Genomic DNA, 18,687 nt, shown 5'->3' with positions numbered 1-18,687 from the left:
TGCTCGGGGACTTGCGACGCCTAAACAATTAACCGCCGTTGGCCGGTCACCTCATTGAAGTGTACACACCCTTACAACATGGGTAACTAAGATGTTCATTCTCTCTCTTTCTAAGGCTATGCTTTCTGGACTGTTGCCAGCATGCGAGCACAATTTCTGGTGCCGCTTTCTTCGTATTCTTTTGCGTGGGCACGCTCCATCGGTAGCATATTAAACCCATCCTACGAGCAGTTATCAAAGTCTTCAAGCAGTGAAGTGGTCAGCGGGCCCTTTGGTAACTGTGGAGATACGACTACCGCCACTGTCTGGAAGTATATTGCCCCGAACATGTATTGTTTATATTTTGTTAGCGCCTGGCCGCGCTGGGCTGCCTTATTCTGTGTTTCGAGCTGAGCGCGCGTTCGCTCCTTTTGCCGCGTGCCGTTCCGGACAATTTTGTTTGATAGGGCACGGCCGGGCTGGAGGAGCGGCGGGCGCGCACTTTCATACGGCCTGCGCTTCGGGCGTGGCCTCCGCGATTTGCAGACGATCGCGGAGGCCGTGCTTCGGGTATATAGTTCCCACCTTTCACCGCCGCTAGTTCGTGGCGCTGCGGACCAACCCTCGCCGATTGACCTACAGCACGGGCGGGGTAGAGCGGCGGTGCGTGCGCATTTGCCACTGCCCTAGCCCTGCCTTGGCTACATGTGATACCTATCCGTGTAAATTTACATGTGCGTCATTAAAATAGGTGACTCCTTCCCCCCTTCTGAATTTCCGGTCTAATAGGGTCAAACAGCCTAACATTATCACTCGGAAGCACCTTATCAAAAAAATTCACCCGCATTTCCCCGAAGGGGAGCATGGGGAAGTGCGAATGCACGGGTGATGCGAAAGAACTCTTCTTGGCCAATCGCCCTAAGTGGGTATGTGCTAAAGAAATTAGGAACTCTTCTTGGCCAATCGCCCTAAGTGGGTATGTGGTGCGAACGGACGGGCAGCGGTGGACGCGTGATTCAGGGTCGCTTAAGAAGTGCATTCGCACTTAAAATTGAAAGAAACATTTTAACGCGGGGCACATGAAGAAAAATATGCGAGGCCTTCATATCTTATCAGCGACTGTATTATATGAAAATGGTGAGGCAGGCAATAAACGCAGCATTTTCCGTGACTGAAATATCAGTTCTTATTTTTCATTTCGGATGATGCCTTGGTTTGCACACGCACAGGGCACGACCAGTGACGCGAATGATTTCCCGCCGAGGGAGATACGGTTATCGCTTAGCTAAACGTGTTTCTGCTGCTCACGCTCCGGTCGGGCTGAGCGGACCGCTGGCAGCGAGCGCACTGTCAAAAACATACAGCTAAAACTCTTAATCATGCAACTGAAGTGCACAACGAGTCTTCTTTTTGGTGAGATACAGCAGCGAAGGCATTCATTGGTATAGTTCCAAAACACGTGCGGCAAGTGTTGTCGGCTCGCTCGGCCAGAAGCGATGCGTCGACTAAGAAGAAAGAGGGTTGGGAGGGTAGAGGGTTGGTTCGAAGCGCCCTCACTCTGTCAAAAATCTGCTGTATCGTTTCCTTGTTGGGTGCGCAGGCCGTATGAAAGTGCGCGCTCGCCGCTCCTTCAGTCCGGCCGTGGATAGGGAAACGGTTTCACCCTCTCGTCACTAACCTGGACAGTTCTCCTTTGATCTACAGGGTTCTTGAACTAATTCGATGGTTCCGGAAAGGAGAGTACTGAAATATAAATGCTCACGTGTCAAACGCCTCGGCATTTGATTTGCCGCGACGCTCGACTGGGTGACTGCTACTTCGCCGCTTGTGCTTCCCTTTTGCTTAATGTGGAGCACAGGTTCGCCCCAATAAACTTTAATTGCAAGGAGAACCGTGTTTCCTTCTTCACTACGTGGCAATATTGTTTTATCTATCCTTATTCTGGCAGCGAATAGGTCTGCACTACCAGTCGCCAAATATAGAGCGACTCGCCATCTGCAGTTCCAGCTGTAAAAAATGGAGTATCAATTAAGAGCGAGAAATAGAAGCTCTCGTCGCATAAAAGAGGGGGCGACCGAGCGATGGAAAAAATTGGCGCGTGCAAGGCATGGAAAAACAGCGGAGCTGGTGGTCGACCTAGCTTGCTCCAGTTTTGCTAGGCTTTGGCTTTGCTGTGTTTTGTTAGTTTCTCCGATGTTCTTGCTTGGATAGGCTCAGTGTTGAGGGGTGTGGCCAAGTTTAGCCGGATTTTACAAGGCCGTTCCGGTCTGTCCCCCATACTGACTGCGGATTCCACGGGGGAAGAAGCCAGGTCGAGCTCCAGCTCCGCTGTTTCTCCAGCCTTGCACCGCTAGTGCAAGCTGCACTAATTTTTCTTGCGTTTCAGGAGCCCAAGAAAGACTATCACATTTAAAATGGTATATAGTAAGGGGAGAGAGAGAGAGAGAGAGAGAGAAATAACTTTTATTTACATAGTGGATTAGGGCGCGGTGGGCGCAACCCTGAGGGTTGCGACGACTTCAGTCGCTCGAGTCACGAGCTCCTTCTGGAGCTGGGGGTCCGAGCGGCCCAACGCCTCCATCCACTGGTCAGGGGAATTAATGAAAGGGAATGGGTCCTCTGCACAAGCCCACATTTGGTGCTGGACCGTGGCCCTTTCACCGCAGCGGGGGCAGAGGGGGGATGGGTACAGGGAGGGGTGGATGTGATGCAGGACGGCTCTGCAGGGCAGGGACTCCGTTTGCAGTTGACGCCAGAGGCGTTCTTCCTCTAGAGTGAGGGATGAGTGGGCGGGGGGAAGCTTGCGGCGGGAGAGGCGGTAATGCTGCGTGACCTCTCTGAAGGTCAGGAGACTATCCCTGGTTGATCTGGCTCCATGGAGGGTAGAGTCCACATCGTATGCCCGGGTGACAAGTGCTCGGGCTGCCGTGTGGGCCGTCTCTATCCCTCCAATGCCCGTGTGAGCCGGAAACCATTGGAGTGCGACCGTGTGGGATGGCGAATTTAGACCGAGAATTTTGTGTGCCTGGGCCGAAATGAGACCTTTGGCGTAGTTTTGGACGGCCGTTTTCGAATCGGAGAATATAATTTCTGGGGTGGGCCTTTGTGTTAATGCCAGCGCGATTGCCGCCTCTTCTGCTACATGCGGGTGTCGGGTACGAAGGGTGAGGGTAGCCAGAGGAGGAGATGACGATGAGTTAATAACGGCGATAGCGAACGCCTCTTTATGGCGATATTCTGCAGCGTCCACATAAAGGTTAGCTCTGGAAGGGGGAAATTTTCGAGCTAATGACATGGCTCGATGCATCCGCCTTTCGGTGTGGAATGACGGGTGCATATTTTTTGGGATGGGTCGAATGAGGATGCGATTCCTGATTGATGATTTAATGCTGCACACTAACGCATGCCCTTGAGCTGGGCCGATCCCAAGTTTCTCTAGGAGGAATCTGCCCGCGGAGGAGCGCGCCAGGCGGTTGACTTGGCCAGTGCGGTGGCCTTCTATAAGTTCTGCTGTCGTGTTGTATGTCCCTGTTTCCCCCAGTCTGGCAGTGGAAGCGTTCGGTGGTAACTGCAGAGCAGCTCGGAATGCTTTGCGAATTAGGCCATCTACTTTCCTTATCTCGCTGTCGGTAAGGGATAGATAGGGAAGAGCGTATGTAATCCTGCTGATTAGGAACGCTTGGACAAGTCTCAGGCGCTCTTGCTCTTTGAGGCCGTGCTCTCGAGCAACGATCCTTCGGAGCAGGCCGATTACCTGGGTTACATGTGCCGAAAGCTTTTTGAGCACCTCCGTGTTGCGCCGATTACTCTGCAGCGTGAGTCCTAGGATTGTGAGGCTAGTGACTCGAGGTACAGGCTTTCCGTCCACTGAAACGCGGATGGAAGCTTCTCGGGAAGGTCCTGATCTTTTAGCGGGCAGAACTAAAAGTTCTGACTTTGTTGGGGAGCACTGCAGGCCCGCTACTCGGGCTCCTTGTACGACGGCTCTAGCACCAGCTTGAAGGGTTTCTTCGATGGAGGCATCACTTCCCCGAGTGACCCATAGGGTAATGTCATCTGCGTACATACTGTACTGCAGGCCGGGCACTCGGTCCAGAGCGGAGGCTATGTGTGATACTGCTAAATTGAATAATAGGGGAGATAGAACCGACCCCTGCGGCGTGCCAAAAGATGGAAGCTGAAGTTCTGGTGATTCCAAGTCCCCCAGTCTTAGCGTGGCTGTTCGGTGAGATAGAAATGCGCGAACATAGTTGTATGTCCGTACGCCCGGTCCTATACGCTCCAGCCCTGCCAAGATGGCTTTGTGAGATACTTTATCGAATGCCTATAGTAAGGGGCGCGCATACGCAAATGCCCCTCGTGTTCACACTCGAGCATGCGCCAAAGCTGGCTTCACTGTTGCAATACCCTTTCTGCGGTGGTGCACCCTTTACAGGCGGCGCAGTCTTTTTTTTTTTTTTTTTTTTGTACTCTTTTTTGGGGGGTTAGGGGAGGATGGGGGGTAATGCCACCGTATCAAGTTCAAGTTTAAACCGCGATGCTGTTAAAAAACCCACCACCCTGATCTTTTCATGGAGACACAGCAGTGCCACTGATTTTCAACCAGTGCCTAGGACTAGTTTCGACTCAGGCTCGCAACGTGAAGGCAAGCCGGAGGGCATGCTCCATTTAGTTAAGTCCTTTTCCGACCACTTCTGATAGCTCGATTTTATATCTCTTGTGCAGTCGCTTTGCTGCTCGATCCGTAAGTCTCGATCCGTAAACGTACAGCACTACACGTACATGCTGTTTTTCACTCATAAGTATAACCCGGCGCGGTTGGTCACTGGAAGCACTGTTCTCATTATTCGATTCACACCCTCGGTGGTTGCGTTAATGTAGGAGGCCAGAAACGAAAAGGCCCTGTGTCGAAACTTCTGTGCGCGTTAAATACGCTCGGGTGGTCGAGGTCAATTCGTCGACTCCACAGCTACGCGCGCCTCATGACCCAGATGTAGTTCGGACGTGTAAAACCGCAGGCTGATTCAAAACGAGCTGGCGTGTCGGATCAATACATCATGACATCCGCTAGCAAAGCTCGTAAAACCTTGGCTGCGGGCCCGTGGCTGCAACCCCGGAGGGAAAAATAACGCCTCCTTTTGGCACGCAGGCGCACCGTATACATCCACCGTACCGGCGTCCAATGATTCGGGCGTCCGCTGTAGCTGAAACGTGGGGTCGCAGACGGCGATGATTCCTCGCTGCACACCACTCAATCAATCACGTTGAAAAAACGTGTGGTCAGCCTATATGGGCTGCTGCGTCAGCTATTAGCTTCCTGGATGGTGCAGGCATTTCGTCGGGGGCGTGAACGAAAGAAAAACCGCATGGTTGAGCTCTAGGATTCGGAGCTTAGAAATAACAGGGGAGATGAAACAAAAATCACAGGTCCCGTGGTCGTGCGGAAAAGAAAAGGCGCGCAGTCTTCGCCTCTGTCTTGATGACAGAATGGGCAGTGCTCCTGCCATTGATGAACAATACCGCTAAGGGACGTTCTGGAGTCTGTCTCGTAGCCTACGGGATCATTTTCAATATATTCTGAAGAGATAACGAGCGCGCGGTACATGAATTTCGGGGTTAGTGAATTGCACTTAATTTGTAGATTGCTGAGTAGATTCTCGCTTGTGGTCATGGTTTGTTACAGCTTCTCTCAGTACTGCCGCGAGCAAAGCAAATCACTGATTAAGGCTCTAGTCGCAACCGTTTTCAAAAACCCAGAATAAAATCTAAAGAAATGAAATACTGCCCGCAAAATCGAACTGCAGTCCCCGCGACTATCAGCCAATCTCACCACTTGACCTCGAGAGAGATGACGCGGAGAGAGGAATATCAAGGACGGAGAAGTATTAAGTGGCGCGGCAGACATATGTACGTCTGATCTTCACTACCTCCCCCACGACTGCAGGGAAAGCGGCCATTGCACTGGCCCTCACTCAGAGACCAACCCCGCCAAAGTTCGTCACGGATTCCAAGCTGGCCCTGCTGTATTTTGCAGAGGAAACTAAAAAAAGTCATCCGTATCATCCAGAGTAATCCCACCTCGAAAGATGGCGGAGTTGGTGTGAACCCCGGCTCACACTGGCCGGCCGGGAAACCACCTTGCTTATGCCAGTGCCCGCGGTCTCGCACTCCGCTGGCTAGTGTAAACATCGTCCCCCGACGTGGCGCGCGTTCCTCCGACATCGCCTAATCACGCTCAATAACATCGTGGAGCACTACCGACTCTCTCGTAAAATATATAATAACGTAAAAATATATATAATTTAGGCTGTTTTTTTATTTGCCAATTTATCAAGTGCTTCTTGCCCGCTTGTTGCTTGTTCTCGGTGCAAATTTGTGCATATATATATATATATATATATATATATATATATATATATATATATATATATATATATATATATATATATATATATATATATATATATATTAAAAAAAGAAAAAGAGCCTAACCACACCCCTATGCCTCCTTTGGCATTGTAGACGGCTGACCTATCTTTCTGTATTTCCTCAACGAGCCCCTCATTTCCTTACTATATTATTCTGCGAAAGCCTAGTGAGGGTCTCGGTTCAGGCAGCCTTGATGCCTAGGTAGCATAAGAGGGCTTCCCGCCAGTTACCCGCTCATGACAGGCTGTAGACGTTGGAGTCACGCCCCGGGGGTTGAAAAAGAAGGTCCCCTTCTCCCCGTGTAGTCAGAGTGGCGCTGGCTACCACCCTCAAGTGTCAGATACACTTCTAGTAAATATAAATAGCCCAGAAAGTGAAGGAGAACACAGTCGCCCAGATAGCCGAATTGGTAAGGCATTCGACATGTAATCGAAAGGCGTGGGTTCGGTCCCCACTCTGGGCGCGTGTTTTTCTTTCTTTCTTTCTTTCTTCTGTATATTAAAAAAAAATATATGTTTATTTGATTAACCGTAGTTAAAAAAGAAAAAGAGCCTAACCACACCCCTATGCCTCCTTTGGCATTGTAGACGGCTGTATATATATATATATATATATATATATATATATATATATATATATATATATATATATATATATATATATATATATATATATGTGTGTGTGTGTGTGTATAGTCGAACCTCGTTATGACGAAGTAGTATCAGGGCAGCAAATTAGTTCGTTATATCTGATATTCGTTGTAACAGTAGAGGTAAAAATCGGCTCTAACAACTCGACAATCTGGCTCACGTAAAAATCCTAGATAGTAATTAGGCTTCGAATTCTGTACACGTGAGGTAATCCTGAGCGTGAAATTACAACAGAACAAAGTATGTTTAGCAAAACAGGCCTGCGTTCTAATTTATTTGAAGAAGGATGTTGTCTTCGCCTGGGGGCTATTCACAGCACTGCCGGATGAAGTTTTCCACTGTGTCCACGCACGAAAGGGCATTTTATACTTTTATAGTTTTACAAACCGTTATCTTCCATATTTTATATTTGGTTTTTTTTATGCATTTTACTACGCATGCATTTACAAAAGTAATATACCGTACAGGCTTTGATAATACAGGTTACAACATTCCTCTGCGTAAGGGATTACTGATTAATACTCTTCATTACAAATCTTCTGAAAAATTCATGGTTTCGTGACAAAATGATACACAAAATGAGTTGATGAGAATGAGAATGAACACTGATATAGCAAATTATCGGCTATAGCGAACTAATTACGAACTTTGGTTGGTCACACTTTATTTCAGTGACATTCTTTTTATAGCGAAATTAATTCCATGTGGAGTGTATAATGTGTACTACAGTCCACCGATTGTGTAACCCCACAGTGCTTGAAAAACTCTGACATGGACTGTGTATACGCCCTTCCTGCGAGAATCCCGTGAGGGATTGGCAGTATGCTTAAATAAATAAATAAATTATAACGCGGTTCGACTGTATATATAGATGTGTGTGTGTGTGTGTGTGGGGGGGGGGGGTGTGGGTGTGGGTGTGGGTGTGGGGGGGGTCTTGTGGTGTATTTTCCTGTTTGTCCTTCGTCAAAATGTGTGCACTGTTACCACCATTGTATCTCATCACCAACTAGCCTAACATGGTACCCTTCTGTCTCTAAAATCGTTGCCCAGACAATCTTTCGCTCTTCCCCGACCAGATTATATCTCTCGTGCGCTCTCTAACGACAAACCTACCTCTAATCTCACAGCGCACACACAACCACGAGCCAGTTATCGGTGGCACCTCTGGAATGGGCGGTGTCTGCGGACGGCCGTGGCGGGCACAAAATAATATGGGGACAGGTAGACAAAGCGACGATGTGGGATGCTCTTGCGTAACGTGAGATCACCTACATCCGCTCGGCGGCGAGCCCGTAATAATGGGAAGACGGATCACATAGCCAACTCTCGGCATTCAGCCTTCCTTCCTCCTCCTCCTCCTCCTCCTCCTCCTCCTCCTCCTCCTCCTCCCTCTCCCATCTCCCTCGTCTCTTCGTCTCCGTTGTACGTCGTCCGATTCTGGCCTCCGTCCTCCTCTGCATACGACTGTGCTCGCGCCGACTCTACAGACAACGCGCTTCAAACGAGGCTCCTTCGTCGTGATCGTGGTTTGCGGCTGCCATCGTCCCACGTACCGCACTCCGACTAATCTCCTCCCCAACTGTGTGAGGCAAGCGAGCTACGCTCGGCAATGCTGGAAGCAACTAAAGCGGCGGACGAGTCTTCCACACGTCGCACGGCTCATCGAGTATGGACGCCGCTCTGCCTCCTTGCGTTAGCACAGGGCAGTCAGCCGACAACCTGATAAAGACTGTGGCAAGCGTCCTCACATAACGACACGGGCCTCTACACTAGGTCTTCGCGGTGGTTTTAGCTGACAGGCCTTTCTCTCATCCCAATCGCCGAAATTAGCTGGCATCTATAATGTGAGAGGCAAGTTGCGGATTTCTTGGAGTGCGAACCTAGGTTAGAAGCCGATGCGGAAGCTTTGATCTAACCTTGAAGGTGTTGTCGTGGTCCGCCTACTGGGGCTGGTCTTCGCTGACCAGTGCGTCGTCAACGAACCGCCCAGACTAGCTCAGAAAGCAGGCCAAGCGTTAGCGCAGAGACAAAAATAGAGGTAGAGTAGGGATGGCGCTGCAAGTCGGGATAAACAGGAGGCTGCATGTCCGCCGAGTGTGATAATGGCGGCGAGATTAATCGCGCGCCCTTTGTTTTGGCTCGCAGAAGGGGTCTTTGCCGGGGCAGCGATCTCTGGGGCGCCGCAGCCTTTTTGTTGTCCGGCCGGGCACGCGGTGAATGCGACAGGCTCAGGCCGCAAGGCCAGTCACACGGGCAGGCAGACACAGAACGGCGGGAACGGAAGCGGGGTCTCAGCCGTTGTAATCTCGTTATATTCGCTGCCGTAGTCCCGTCGAGATAGAGGGGACGGCGATCGCGGACGAGAGATCTTTGCCGCGTTTATGCCATATCAAGCAGAATGGCGCGCTTATCTCTTCCTTTTTGCTCTCTGCGCAGTTGTACGACCGGATCAACACGAGTTCGTGCAGCCCCATCAAGTGCCCCCCCTCGGACGCTTGCGGCCGGGCGAGAGACGTGAGTGCAATGCCGGGCCCCGTTCCGGCCTGCTTCACTCCCAATATCCTCGCATCCTTCCATCTGATCTACATTCTGTCTTACTGCATTGAGCCGGTGTTTACTTCTGGTCATTGACCCTCCTGTGAGGTATTTATTTGGCTAATAATAATTAATCGATCAATTCGTTATTGATGCTTAAAAAGGTGCCCAGAGGCAGCCAAGGTCGTTGCAATGGCGCACTGAAACAAGCAAAATGGGCTGCACATGCTCAAAGTTAAGCAATCCCTCAAAGTTTAAATCACTCAAAAAAATTAGCAGCGTATCTGCTTGCCTTTTCCCAAATGACGTCGAAAGACAATAGGCTTCTGCCGCCCCTGCCATGTAGCACTCTTTTTTTTCTTCACCCGCTCACACCTCATTCTTTTTCCCTCCCCCATCACTCTTTCAACGATGAATTCAATGGAGTTTCGCTATATCCAGTCAACTTTCCTGCTTTCACACTGCTCGCACGCCCTCTGTTGCGACTTATTATTTTATGTTGTGCTAGGAACCCGTCGAGCCGAAATCTTTCGGTTTAGCGTTTGCTTTTATCTGGTTTATGTTTCAACGCTACTTTAAACGAGTTTTCATTTTCATTTGAAATCGCAAAAACCAATCCCACGCGTCTTCTTAATAGGAGAACGCTGGTACTCTCGGTTATGTACTTACATTTCTCTTTTAAATACGCCTCAGTATTCCTTTGCGCTGAGTAATATGTACATGTATACGCAATGGCAGCAGTTCTAGTAGTTCGGAATGTTCCCCAATTTTATAGTTGTTTTGAATGAAGGGCTGTATACACCCCCACACTAACCTATTTTTAATCTCATCACATCTACAGCACCATTGTACTAAAACACCATTCAAAATGATCAACCATTGCGTCAGCGCTCTTTGGCCATGGTTGCCCTTGCGCCACAAAGCAAACAGATACTACTACTACTACTAGTAGTTCAGAATGGTTTCAGCTGTATACATTTCGTGTCAAATCATTCCTTCACCTGCTTTTTGGCCGGGTGATTGAATCGAGTGACAGTCTGACAGGCAGACCGAAATTTTCGCGTTTCTGTAGCCCGAGAAAGTCCTCTAAGAATGTAAAATTCTTCAAGAATGTAAACGAACAAGCCGTCATGGTGAGTCGTACATGAGCAGTTGTGTTTAAATAATAACATGGACATCAAAATTTGGCCGCGTATCTGCTCCTGTCGTTGCGTCGACATTTGCCAAGTAAATGCCTTCCTTTCACTTTCCCGCTCACCTCTCATGCTGTTCCTCTCTTGCGTCGCGCTCCTCCCAAGGTAAACACGCTAAAGGTTTTCTCAAGTCAATTTAGATTTACCGCGTTCCACCGCACCAGGCCGGGTGCCTCGATGCCAGCGCTGCAGTACGGCGGAGACGCGCGTGAATTGAGGCACCCTACTTAAACGTTTATAGAACCACGTTTCCCTTCTCCACGTGCGTTCCAAGCGGAATGTGGAACCTATCTAGTGGCACCTTTCGTAGCTGTTGCCGTTTGATTTCTTAAAATTGCGCCAGAAGCTATTGTGGCGTAGGAAACAGCAGGCGGCGAGGTGATTTTTTTTCTGCAGTGGATGTAGAATTTGCTATCGCAAAAAACAAGCATCCATTATTTTTTTATAAAGGAACACTGCAAATATCGCTTATGTATTGACTTTTCGCCCCATATTTGCGTAATGTACGTATTGTTTTTGTTCAAAAATGTTGACAAGTATGAACATTGCCACCGGACTTCGACGTTTAGATTTGGCTTTGGGTGCTACTGTTACTGCTGCTACTGTTTCACATTGGCCGGCTGGCTGAATCGAGCACAGACAGACAGACAGACAGACAGACAGACAGACAGACAGACAGACAGACAGACAGACAGACAGACAGACAGACAGACAGACCGACAGACCGACAGACAGACAGACAGACAGACAGACAGACAGACCAAAATTTCTGCGTTTAAGTAGCCCAAGAAAGACTATCGTCTTTAAAAGAGTACGATCACGTTACGATAAACGATGTTAAACGAAACAAAACCAGGTAGTACAAGCATTTAGAAGTTCCGTAACTAAAGAATCAAATGAGTTATGCAACAGATGAATCCTGTAAAAGTAGTTATTGCAGTCTTTTTTTTTTTTTAGAACAAGGGGTATGCGGATTCGGTTGCATGAATTGTGGGGATAAAACAGAAAAGATTTCGGTGTAACTCTCGTTTTCAAGCGGTCGTTTTCAAGTAGGTCGGAAGGACAAATTTAATAATGGTTGACTCGGTTAGATCATATGTCCGGCCGCCTGTTTCGAAAACATATGAAGATTAAAAATAAAGGAATCGGGACCAGCATTAGCGCTGTAGTTGAAGAAATTTTTTAACGAACAAGAACTTCCTCCTCACATTGCCAACGGGCTAGTGCCACTCCAAGCAACAGAAGCTTTCTCTACTACACATCGGTCAACAGACGCATAAGGATTCAGTATTGAACTAAGCTTGCTGAATTTTTTGTGTGTCCTGCACACAAAACCAAACGAACAAAGAGCAAACTTTAAAGCAGATTTTACTTGGGGGGGATACTTTATTGCGCTTTAAATATCACTTTACGGCCAGTTATATCCGACACAGTCTGTTGCTGTGTATGGATAAATACTGGTATGTGTTTTGTAAATACAGAACGTTCGCTTTAGTGGCGTTCGGGAGAAGGTTCTATTTACAGAGCACCAGCTACCTGTGGCAAAGGACTAGACTCATGCAATCCCGAACGCTCGTAGCTTTCATAAATATTTTCACCTCATCCGCCTGTACCACGAAAGAGTAACGATTTATACATTCTGAGGTGTCCTTAATAAATAATAAAAAACCGGAGAGGCCCGAGTATACGGACCGCTGGAGAACACCAGTTGCATAGTAAGTAATAGATTTATGCCCATTAGCTATAGAAAGCAACCGTGAATATTCCACAGTATCAGGTCCAGCGGCACCACCCAATCGTTAATTTCACCAAACGCTTTGCTGAACTATACTGAGTTGAGCTGTGTCCGCCTGTGCTAAGTCTCTGGCGAACAGGGCATAAAGCACACGATAAAGCACACGACCACATAGGAAACATCCTGTTCTTAACGCTAAGAAACTGTCTCGCGAAAAATCGATTCTAAAAGTCTGCTGGCCGAGCGGCACGCAGTTTTTACATTCGTTTCTGCACCAAACTTTTTAAACGTGAACGACTCGCGCTTATTTCGAGAGAGAGAGAGAGAGAGAGAAAACTTTATTAAACTGAGCTTGTCTTTAGCGTAAGAAGTTGGTGGTCGTTGTTATCAGCCCAACGACGACCGAGGCGGCCCTTGCTATCAGCGAGGTCTGTACCTCCCTGTCGTGGGATGCCAGTGCTTCTCTCCACTTCTCAGCTGTGGTGATTCGGGGATAGGGGTTTTGGGGGCAGGACCACCGAATGTGGGGTAAGGTGGCTGGGGCTGTGCAGAGGGTGCAGTTCGGGGACGGGACTTGTGTTGGGTGGATTAGGTGCAGGCGGGTTGGGTGTGGGTATGTGTTTGTTTGTATGAGCCTCCAGTCTTGCTCTTGGGCTGTTGTGAGTCCCGGGTGCGGGGTGATAGCTTTCGGCGGCAGAGGCGGTAACGTTCCGTAATATCGGTATAGTCAAGGAGACTGTCTCTGGATGACCTTGCCCCGTGGGATGGGTCGGGCGCCACTCCAGCTCGGAGGATAAGATCTCGAGCCTGAGAGTGTGCGGTTTCGTTCCCTTCCTGTCCCGCGCTTATTTCGAAAGACAGTTCTATTCAGTTAGAACATATCCAGGCAAGAATTGCTCCCGGTGTGATTCGTCCGCGTGAGGCGATGGAGACAGCTTAGGTGTATGAGCGCCTTGACAACACCATCCTCACGCAGTAAGGGGACGCGTATAATGCTGGAAAGTATGGCTTCTGCTCTCAGCAGCTGAAGCAGCCAGATTCGAAAAAAGAAAGGAATTGATCGACAAGAGCAGTCTTGAACAGACAGCATGTTACTTCCACTGCCATAGAATAAGTGTTTTGTTTGTTTGTTTGTTTGTTTGTTTGTTTGTTTGTTTGTTTGTTTGTTTGTTTGTTTGTTTGTTTGTTTGTTTGTTTGTTTGTTTGTTTTCATGAGCGTGAACGAACATTCTGCCAGAAACATTTGGAATCGAGAACCAACAGAGGAAGTTCAGATTTAACAGCGATGTTATCAGTGCTAACAGAAGTGCTCGAATGCGCTTTACGCATGTTTTCCAATGCCCATGGGAGAAGGAAATGATATACTACTGAGTTTCTTGATGCCATAGTGGACATGTCAATGGTGATGCACGGTGAATGTTTCAGGCTTGTCAGCTAATTAAGCTCTCTGGAAAAACAAATACGCGTGTTCGCCCTATTTTGAGGCGTCATGCGTAGCGAGTAGTGTTGGCGTATACTCCCCTAAAACAACTTTATGCGGCAGAGAGTTACAATTGGAAGTGAATGCGGGACGTATTATCTGTGACGTACGCGTAAAGTTAACATGCGCGGCTTGCTTACGGTCATTGGTAAAAAATGTCACTTATACTATTAGGATCGTAAGCGTTCAGCGCATGTCGTTAGGCCCACCTCCCCGGGTTCTTTCGTTTCAATAAAATTACCCCGTAATTTACTCTACGATGGTTACTCTCTAAAATTACTCCCCGGATTACATTCACTATAATCGAAAAACTAATAAACCGGGGGCAGCTTCGGTGCGTAAAACGTTATTCGCATGTCGTTAGGACGACCTTCCGTATTTTCTCATTTCAATAAAATTACCCTGCAGTTTTCTCTGCGATGGTTACACTCTAAAATCCCTCCTCGAATGACATTTATTTTAATAGAAAAAGTGATAGACCGGGCGTAGCTTTGGTACGCAAAACGTCAATCTGTACTGACGGATAAGGATGATAGTAAAGTTTGTTTTGTGCCGTGCGCTATACGTGTGCAAATTATATTATGTGCACTCTGCAACGTTCTGCGCCATAATTTTCAAAGCACGCTTAAGGAACATCCGAGCTGTCTCTGTCATCTTCTTTTTAGAGGACGTAACATCTGCGACTCTTGACATGAATTCGTCAAACATGTGGCCGTGTTAGTGAATAAGCGATTTTTTGATGTTTCTAATATATCTTTTAATGCGAAATCGTTTGATCCCTACATGTTTCAAGGCCGTGTTGTGACGTACAAAAAATCGGAGAGGGCGTCAGACAGGGAAGCAGTATCGCCGGAGGAGGGTTCTGAGAAAGGACGACGCTTCTTATGACGTCCTCCGCCGCGTGACCCCGGTGCTTCATTCCACATCGCTATGGGTGGCGACGGCCCAGGCCCTATTCGTGGGCTCAGAAGCCCCAGAAAGTGCGCCAGGGCGGGAGAGGCTTGACAAGCTCGAAATGCCGCTCGGGAGGAAGCGGCTACGAACGAAGCTGCGTCAGTGGCCCGATGAGAGCAACATGAAAGTTCAACAGAAAGTTCAACAGACGGTCAACAGAAGGTCCAACTATATATGGACTTTCGCTTTCGCATTCTTAGAAAGCTCTAGGCATCCCCGTAATGTTTGTTCGTTAAGTGACGTCAGATGGTGGAGAGGGAGAACAAATATTAAAGCGAAGCTTTCGTTGCCTCACTGATTGCGACAGTACGCGAAAACTCACTGCAGGAAAGCCAACTTGCACATTGGGTTTTCTTAAAGGCGGATCAAGCGCAGATGCACGGTCAACCCTTTATTCCTGGCCAATCCCCGGGGTGGGTAGGTGCCAAACACTTCAAGGGAACCAACGTCATCATCAAAGTCCAAATACGGATGACAACGGACGAATCCCACACGAGATTTGCACTTCGATTGGGCTCGATTGGCGGCAGAAGAAAGCTTCGCGTTTCAACCATCCCTGTCGTTAGACCAAGGGGCTATAAATTTTTATTCTGTTTTCTTTTTCCTGCGCAAGAAATATTCGAACACATACGGGCTGAGGGACACGGTTTTTGTGTGTGTGTGTGGTCTGCCTCCGAACCCCAGTGGCCGCTTTTGGTCCTTTTCTTCTGATCCTCCTCGTTCAGGTTGCAGCCGTGTAGGTTGACGCGACCCGTCTTGCGCATGGTTCAGTGTTTTTGCGCCCAATTCTTGCCGCAGGTTCTGGAGTGGATCCAGGACTGCCCAACGGAGACGACACCGGACATGGAGGAGCTGCAGGCCATACTCTCCAAACCACACGTGCGGGTGAGTGCGTCCTCCCCCTCTCTCTCTCCCTCCTTCGCTCTCCTACTCGCTCGCTGCCTCACGTGCACGTCCCGTAATCGCGTCTCAGTGGGACTCTATGTACTACCCGAGGAGCAATGGACAGCATTACGGCGCGAGAGGTTTGAATAATATGAGGAGGGACGGGCACCGCTGCACCCAGAATATAGTGAAGGTGAGCGGAAATGGGGTTGGCGCTTTAACCACTTTGAATTAATGAAAAAAAAAATGGCTGTGGCTTAATTCAGTTATGCCTGGGTGTGCGTAGCGACAGGTACGGTTAATGTTATTGCTTAGCTTGGTTCTCTGTACGGTTACGACGCTTCTCGAGGCGTGCGGCTCGTTCCTCCTCCGTCTCCTCGGCTCGCTGCCTCCTCTTGGTTTCGTTCCGACGACGAAGCCTGGCGACGCATCCCACCGAGCCACCCCTTCTACATATACGATTTTTTTCTATTTCATTATTCTTTTATTATTTTTATTTGTATTTCTTATTTGTCTATTTTTTTATTTTTTCTTTATTTATTTCGTTTTTTTTTTCTACTTTTACTTTTTTTTTTCGCGGCGAAAGGCGCTGCCAGCTGCGGGGGCTGGGGAATCGCTAGTTTCTTTAGCTGCCGCAGGTTCCCTACGAACCGCTGCCAGCTAGGGAACCGAGGTGCGGCCACCGGTCACAGCGAAACGGCGAGAATACGGCCATTGTAGCACTCGATACAGTAAATTAAACGGAAGCACTCTTGGTGGACGGGAGTTTGTGAACCCGATAAGGAAAACCACAATTTCGTTGACTGGTACTGTATTTTGTGGTCTCTTTTTTGTGTGCATGTTCAGAGCAGTATTGAGCAGTTTCTAAAAACTCCAAAACTGTTCTCGCAATAGAAATTCTATGGCCAAAACAATACGGAGCTTCTCGTAGTAGCGCCGCTCGTAACTGCTCCGGAGTAGTTATGAGCAGTTCAAAATGACAAATAAAAGAGCAGCCTCGAGCCCACATGGAACCTCGTTCCTGCTTCGCCCTTGCATGAATCAACATTTTCATTCGCCTTAGCTCCATACAGGAGCCACCTTCGCTTCAGGCGGAAGGGACGTCTTTTGTGGACGTGCCCCAATTGTTCTCCTTGGGAGAGCAGTTTGTTTCGGTGGTACGTGCTTAAAATATTTTCACGTGCACGGATAGTATCGCGGGAGACTCTTCCCGCAACTATTAGCCTGCAGTTCTCCCTTTCATTTCTCGTTGGCTGACTGGGTATACTTCTGGGCGTCTGTTTGACAACCGAACACATCGCGAAGCACAAAAAGGGAAACCGTGTCTCGGATACTCCTAACGGTGTGTTCCGTGGGCGCGTGCACGATGTGCATAACCCATTTACGAGATTGCATCGATAAAAGATGCGAAAATAGCGAGGTTACATTATACTGAAAGTTATATGAAGAACAACCTTACTCCAAGTCGGCATACAAAAGTCATTAATCTGCTCTGTACATTGTCTTTTCGTGAGAGCATCTTCCTTTAGATTAACGACGTAGAGGCCCTGGAGAAAATAAGTGTGGTTCCGAAGAAAATAAAAATGTGTTTCCTTCTCATTTTTTAAGACTCGTAAGAATTCCCCAGGGTTTCGACGTGAAAGGGAGAGATAGGTGGAGATAGAAAGAAGACCAAATTTAATCAAAAACAACTGAGCGAATCCGTGCATGCTGCTTGTTTGAGATTTAAAAAGATTAAGGGCTCAATTCCTCTGTTTTGTTTTTCCTCTTCGAATTTCGCGCCCTACTTCATCAATTTTCTTCCGTATAAGGCTGATGGCTGAAGGTCTCCGCCGGGGTTGAATTCTTGCCTTCAATGGGAAGCTTCGGTCGTGCCAACGCCATTTTTTCCGCATGGTTGGCGACCCGTCGACTCATATGTATAGTGTTGCGCGGGACACTTTTATCTCCCGAAAGACGATAATGCGGAAGATCAGAGCACAATTATGTGACAACAAAAGGTCCAACGGAGCGTTCGTTTCTTTATAACGCAAGCAATGGAATGAGCTCCTATCAGATCGAGTAAATCGGGAGGGAAGCTTTTTTCTTTAATCGGCCTATATCACCATCGGCCTAAACGGCTCTGCCCCTTTTCTTTTCTTGTTTTTCTTATAACTATATAATTAAGGGCGTCATGATCCTCTCCGGGCGGGCAGCTGGTCCCATCCCACGCTCTTTTGGAAGCGCGTCGAACGAAGACATTAGTGGTAGTAACGAGCGGCCCCCATTGGAGCGATTTCTTTTTTGTTTTGTTGCCATTAGCGTCACTGCTCCATCCGGAACAATCAAGGGCGTTCCTGCGTTTCATCCACAGTCGTTATCAAGAAGCTCGATTCCAGAAGGTCCCTTGGTTGTTGTTCTGGCTTTCCTTCATTTTATTTTCTCCTTTAGTGCGTAATTCAGCTTATGAAGCTTACAAATGCGATTCGCAGCGTTCGTCGTCCATCTATCAATCTGGATGATCGTCTGCAATTTAACTTTGCAAGACTGAAGCGAGCAGGAGGATACATCTTCCCATCGACTGCCCCGTATGCCACCGCAGCGGCGAACCGCTCCCTCTCCACACATTTAGTATATATTTTCAGAGTTGCTTGAAGGGAGCAAAATGTCGTCTATATCTGGATGAATCAGCAAAAGGGGAAACTGCTAGCAGAAGGGAAAGTATTTTTTGTTTCCTTCTTCCAGCATCCATTTCATTTTATCAGCAGGACACGGAATCTACACTGCAACACAAGTAGTCTTGTCCATCCGCAGATTCTCACCAATATAAATTCCTCCGCCTTCTACGTTGCGAGTTATTATGCTCAG

The 18,687-nt window shown here is 48.1% G+C and overlaps 1 protein-coding gene across 5 annotated transcripts in view; it reads left to right on the top strand.

The window, feature by feature from the left end:
- Cask (peripheral plasma membrane protein CASK) overlaps positions 1 to 18,687 on the top strand; it is a 708,589-nt gene that overhangs the window by 618,321 nt on the left and 71,581 nt on the right. For all 5 annotated transcript variants that reach the window (XM_077698713.1, XM_077698712.1, XM_077698711.1 and 2 more), the window contains 2 exons: positions 9,495 to 9,572; positions 15,754 to 15,840. In XM_077698713.1, coding sequence (XP_077554839.1) covers positions 9,495 to 9,572; positions 15,754 to 15,840 — 165 coding nt within the window. The remainder of the gene's footprint in view (positions 1 to 9,494; positions 9,573 to 15,753; positions 15,841 to 18,687) is intronic.

The sequence above is a fragment of the Haemaphysalis longicornis genome, unplaced genomic scaffold (genome assembly GCF_048455015.1).
Source record: "Haemaphysalis longicornis isolate Haplotype H1 unplaced genomic scaffold, Haemaphysalis longicornis Haplotype H1 scaffold_2, whole genome shotgun sequence".
Taxonomy (NCBI): domain Eukaryota; kingdom Metazoa; phylum Arthropoda; class Arachnida; order Ixodida; family Ixodidae; genus Haemaphysalis; species Haemaphysalis longicornis.
Note: the sequence above shows the minus strand (reverse complement) of the source record. Positions and strands in the feature narration are given on the sequence as shown.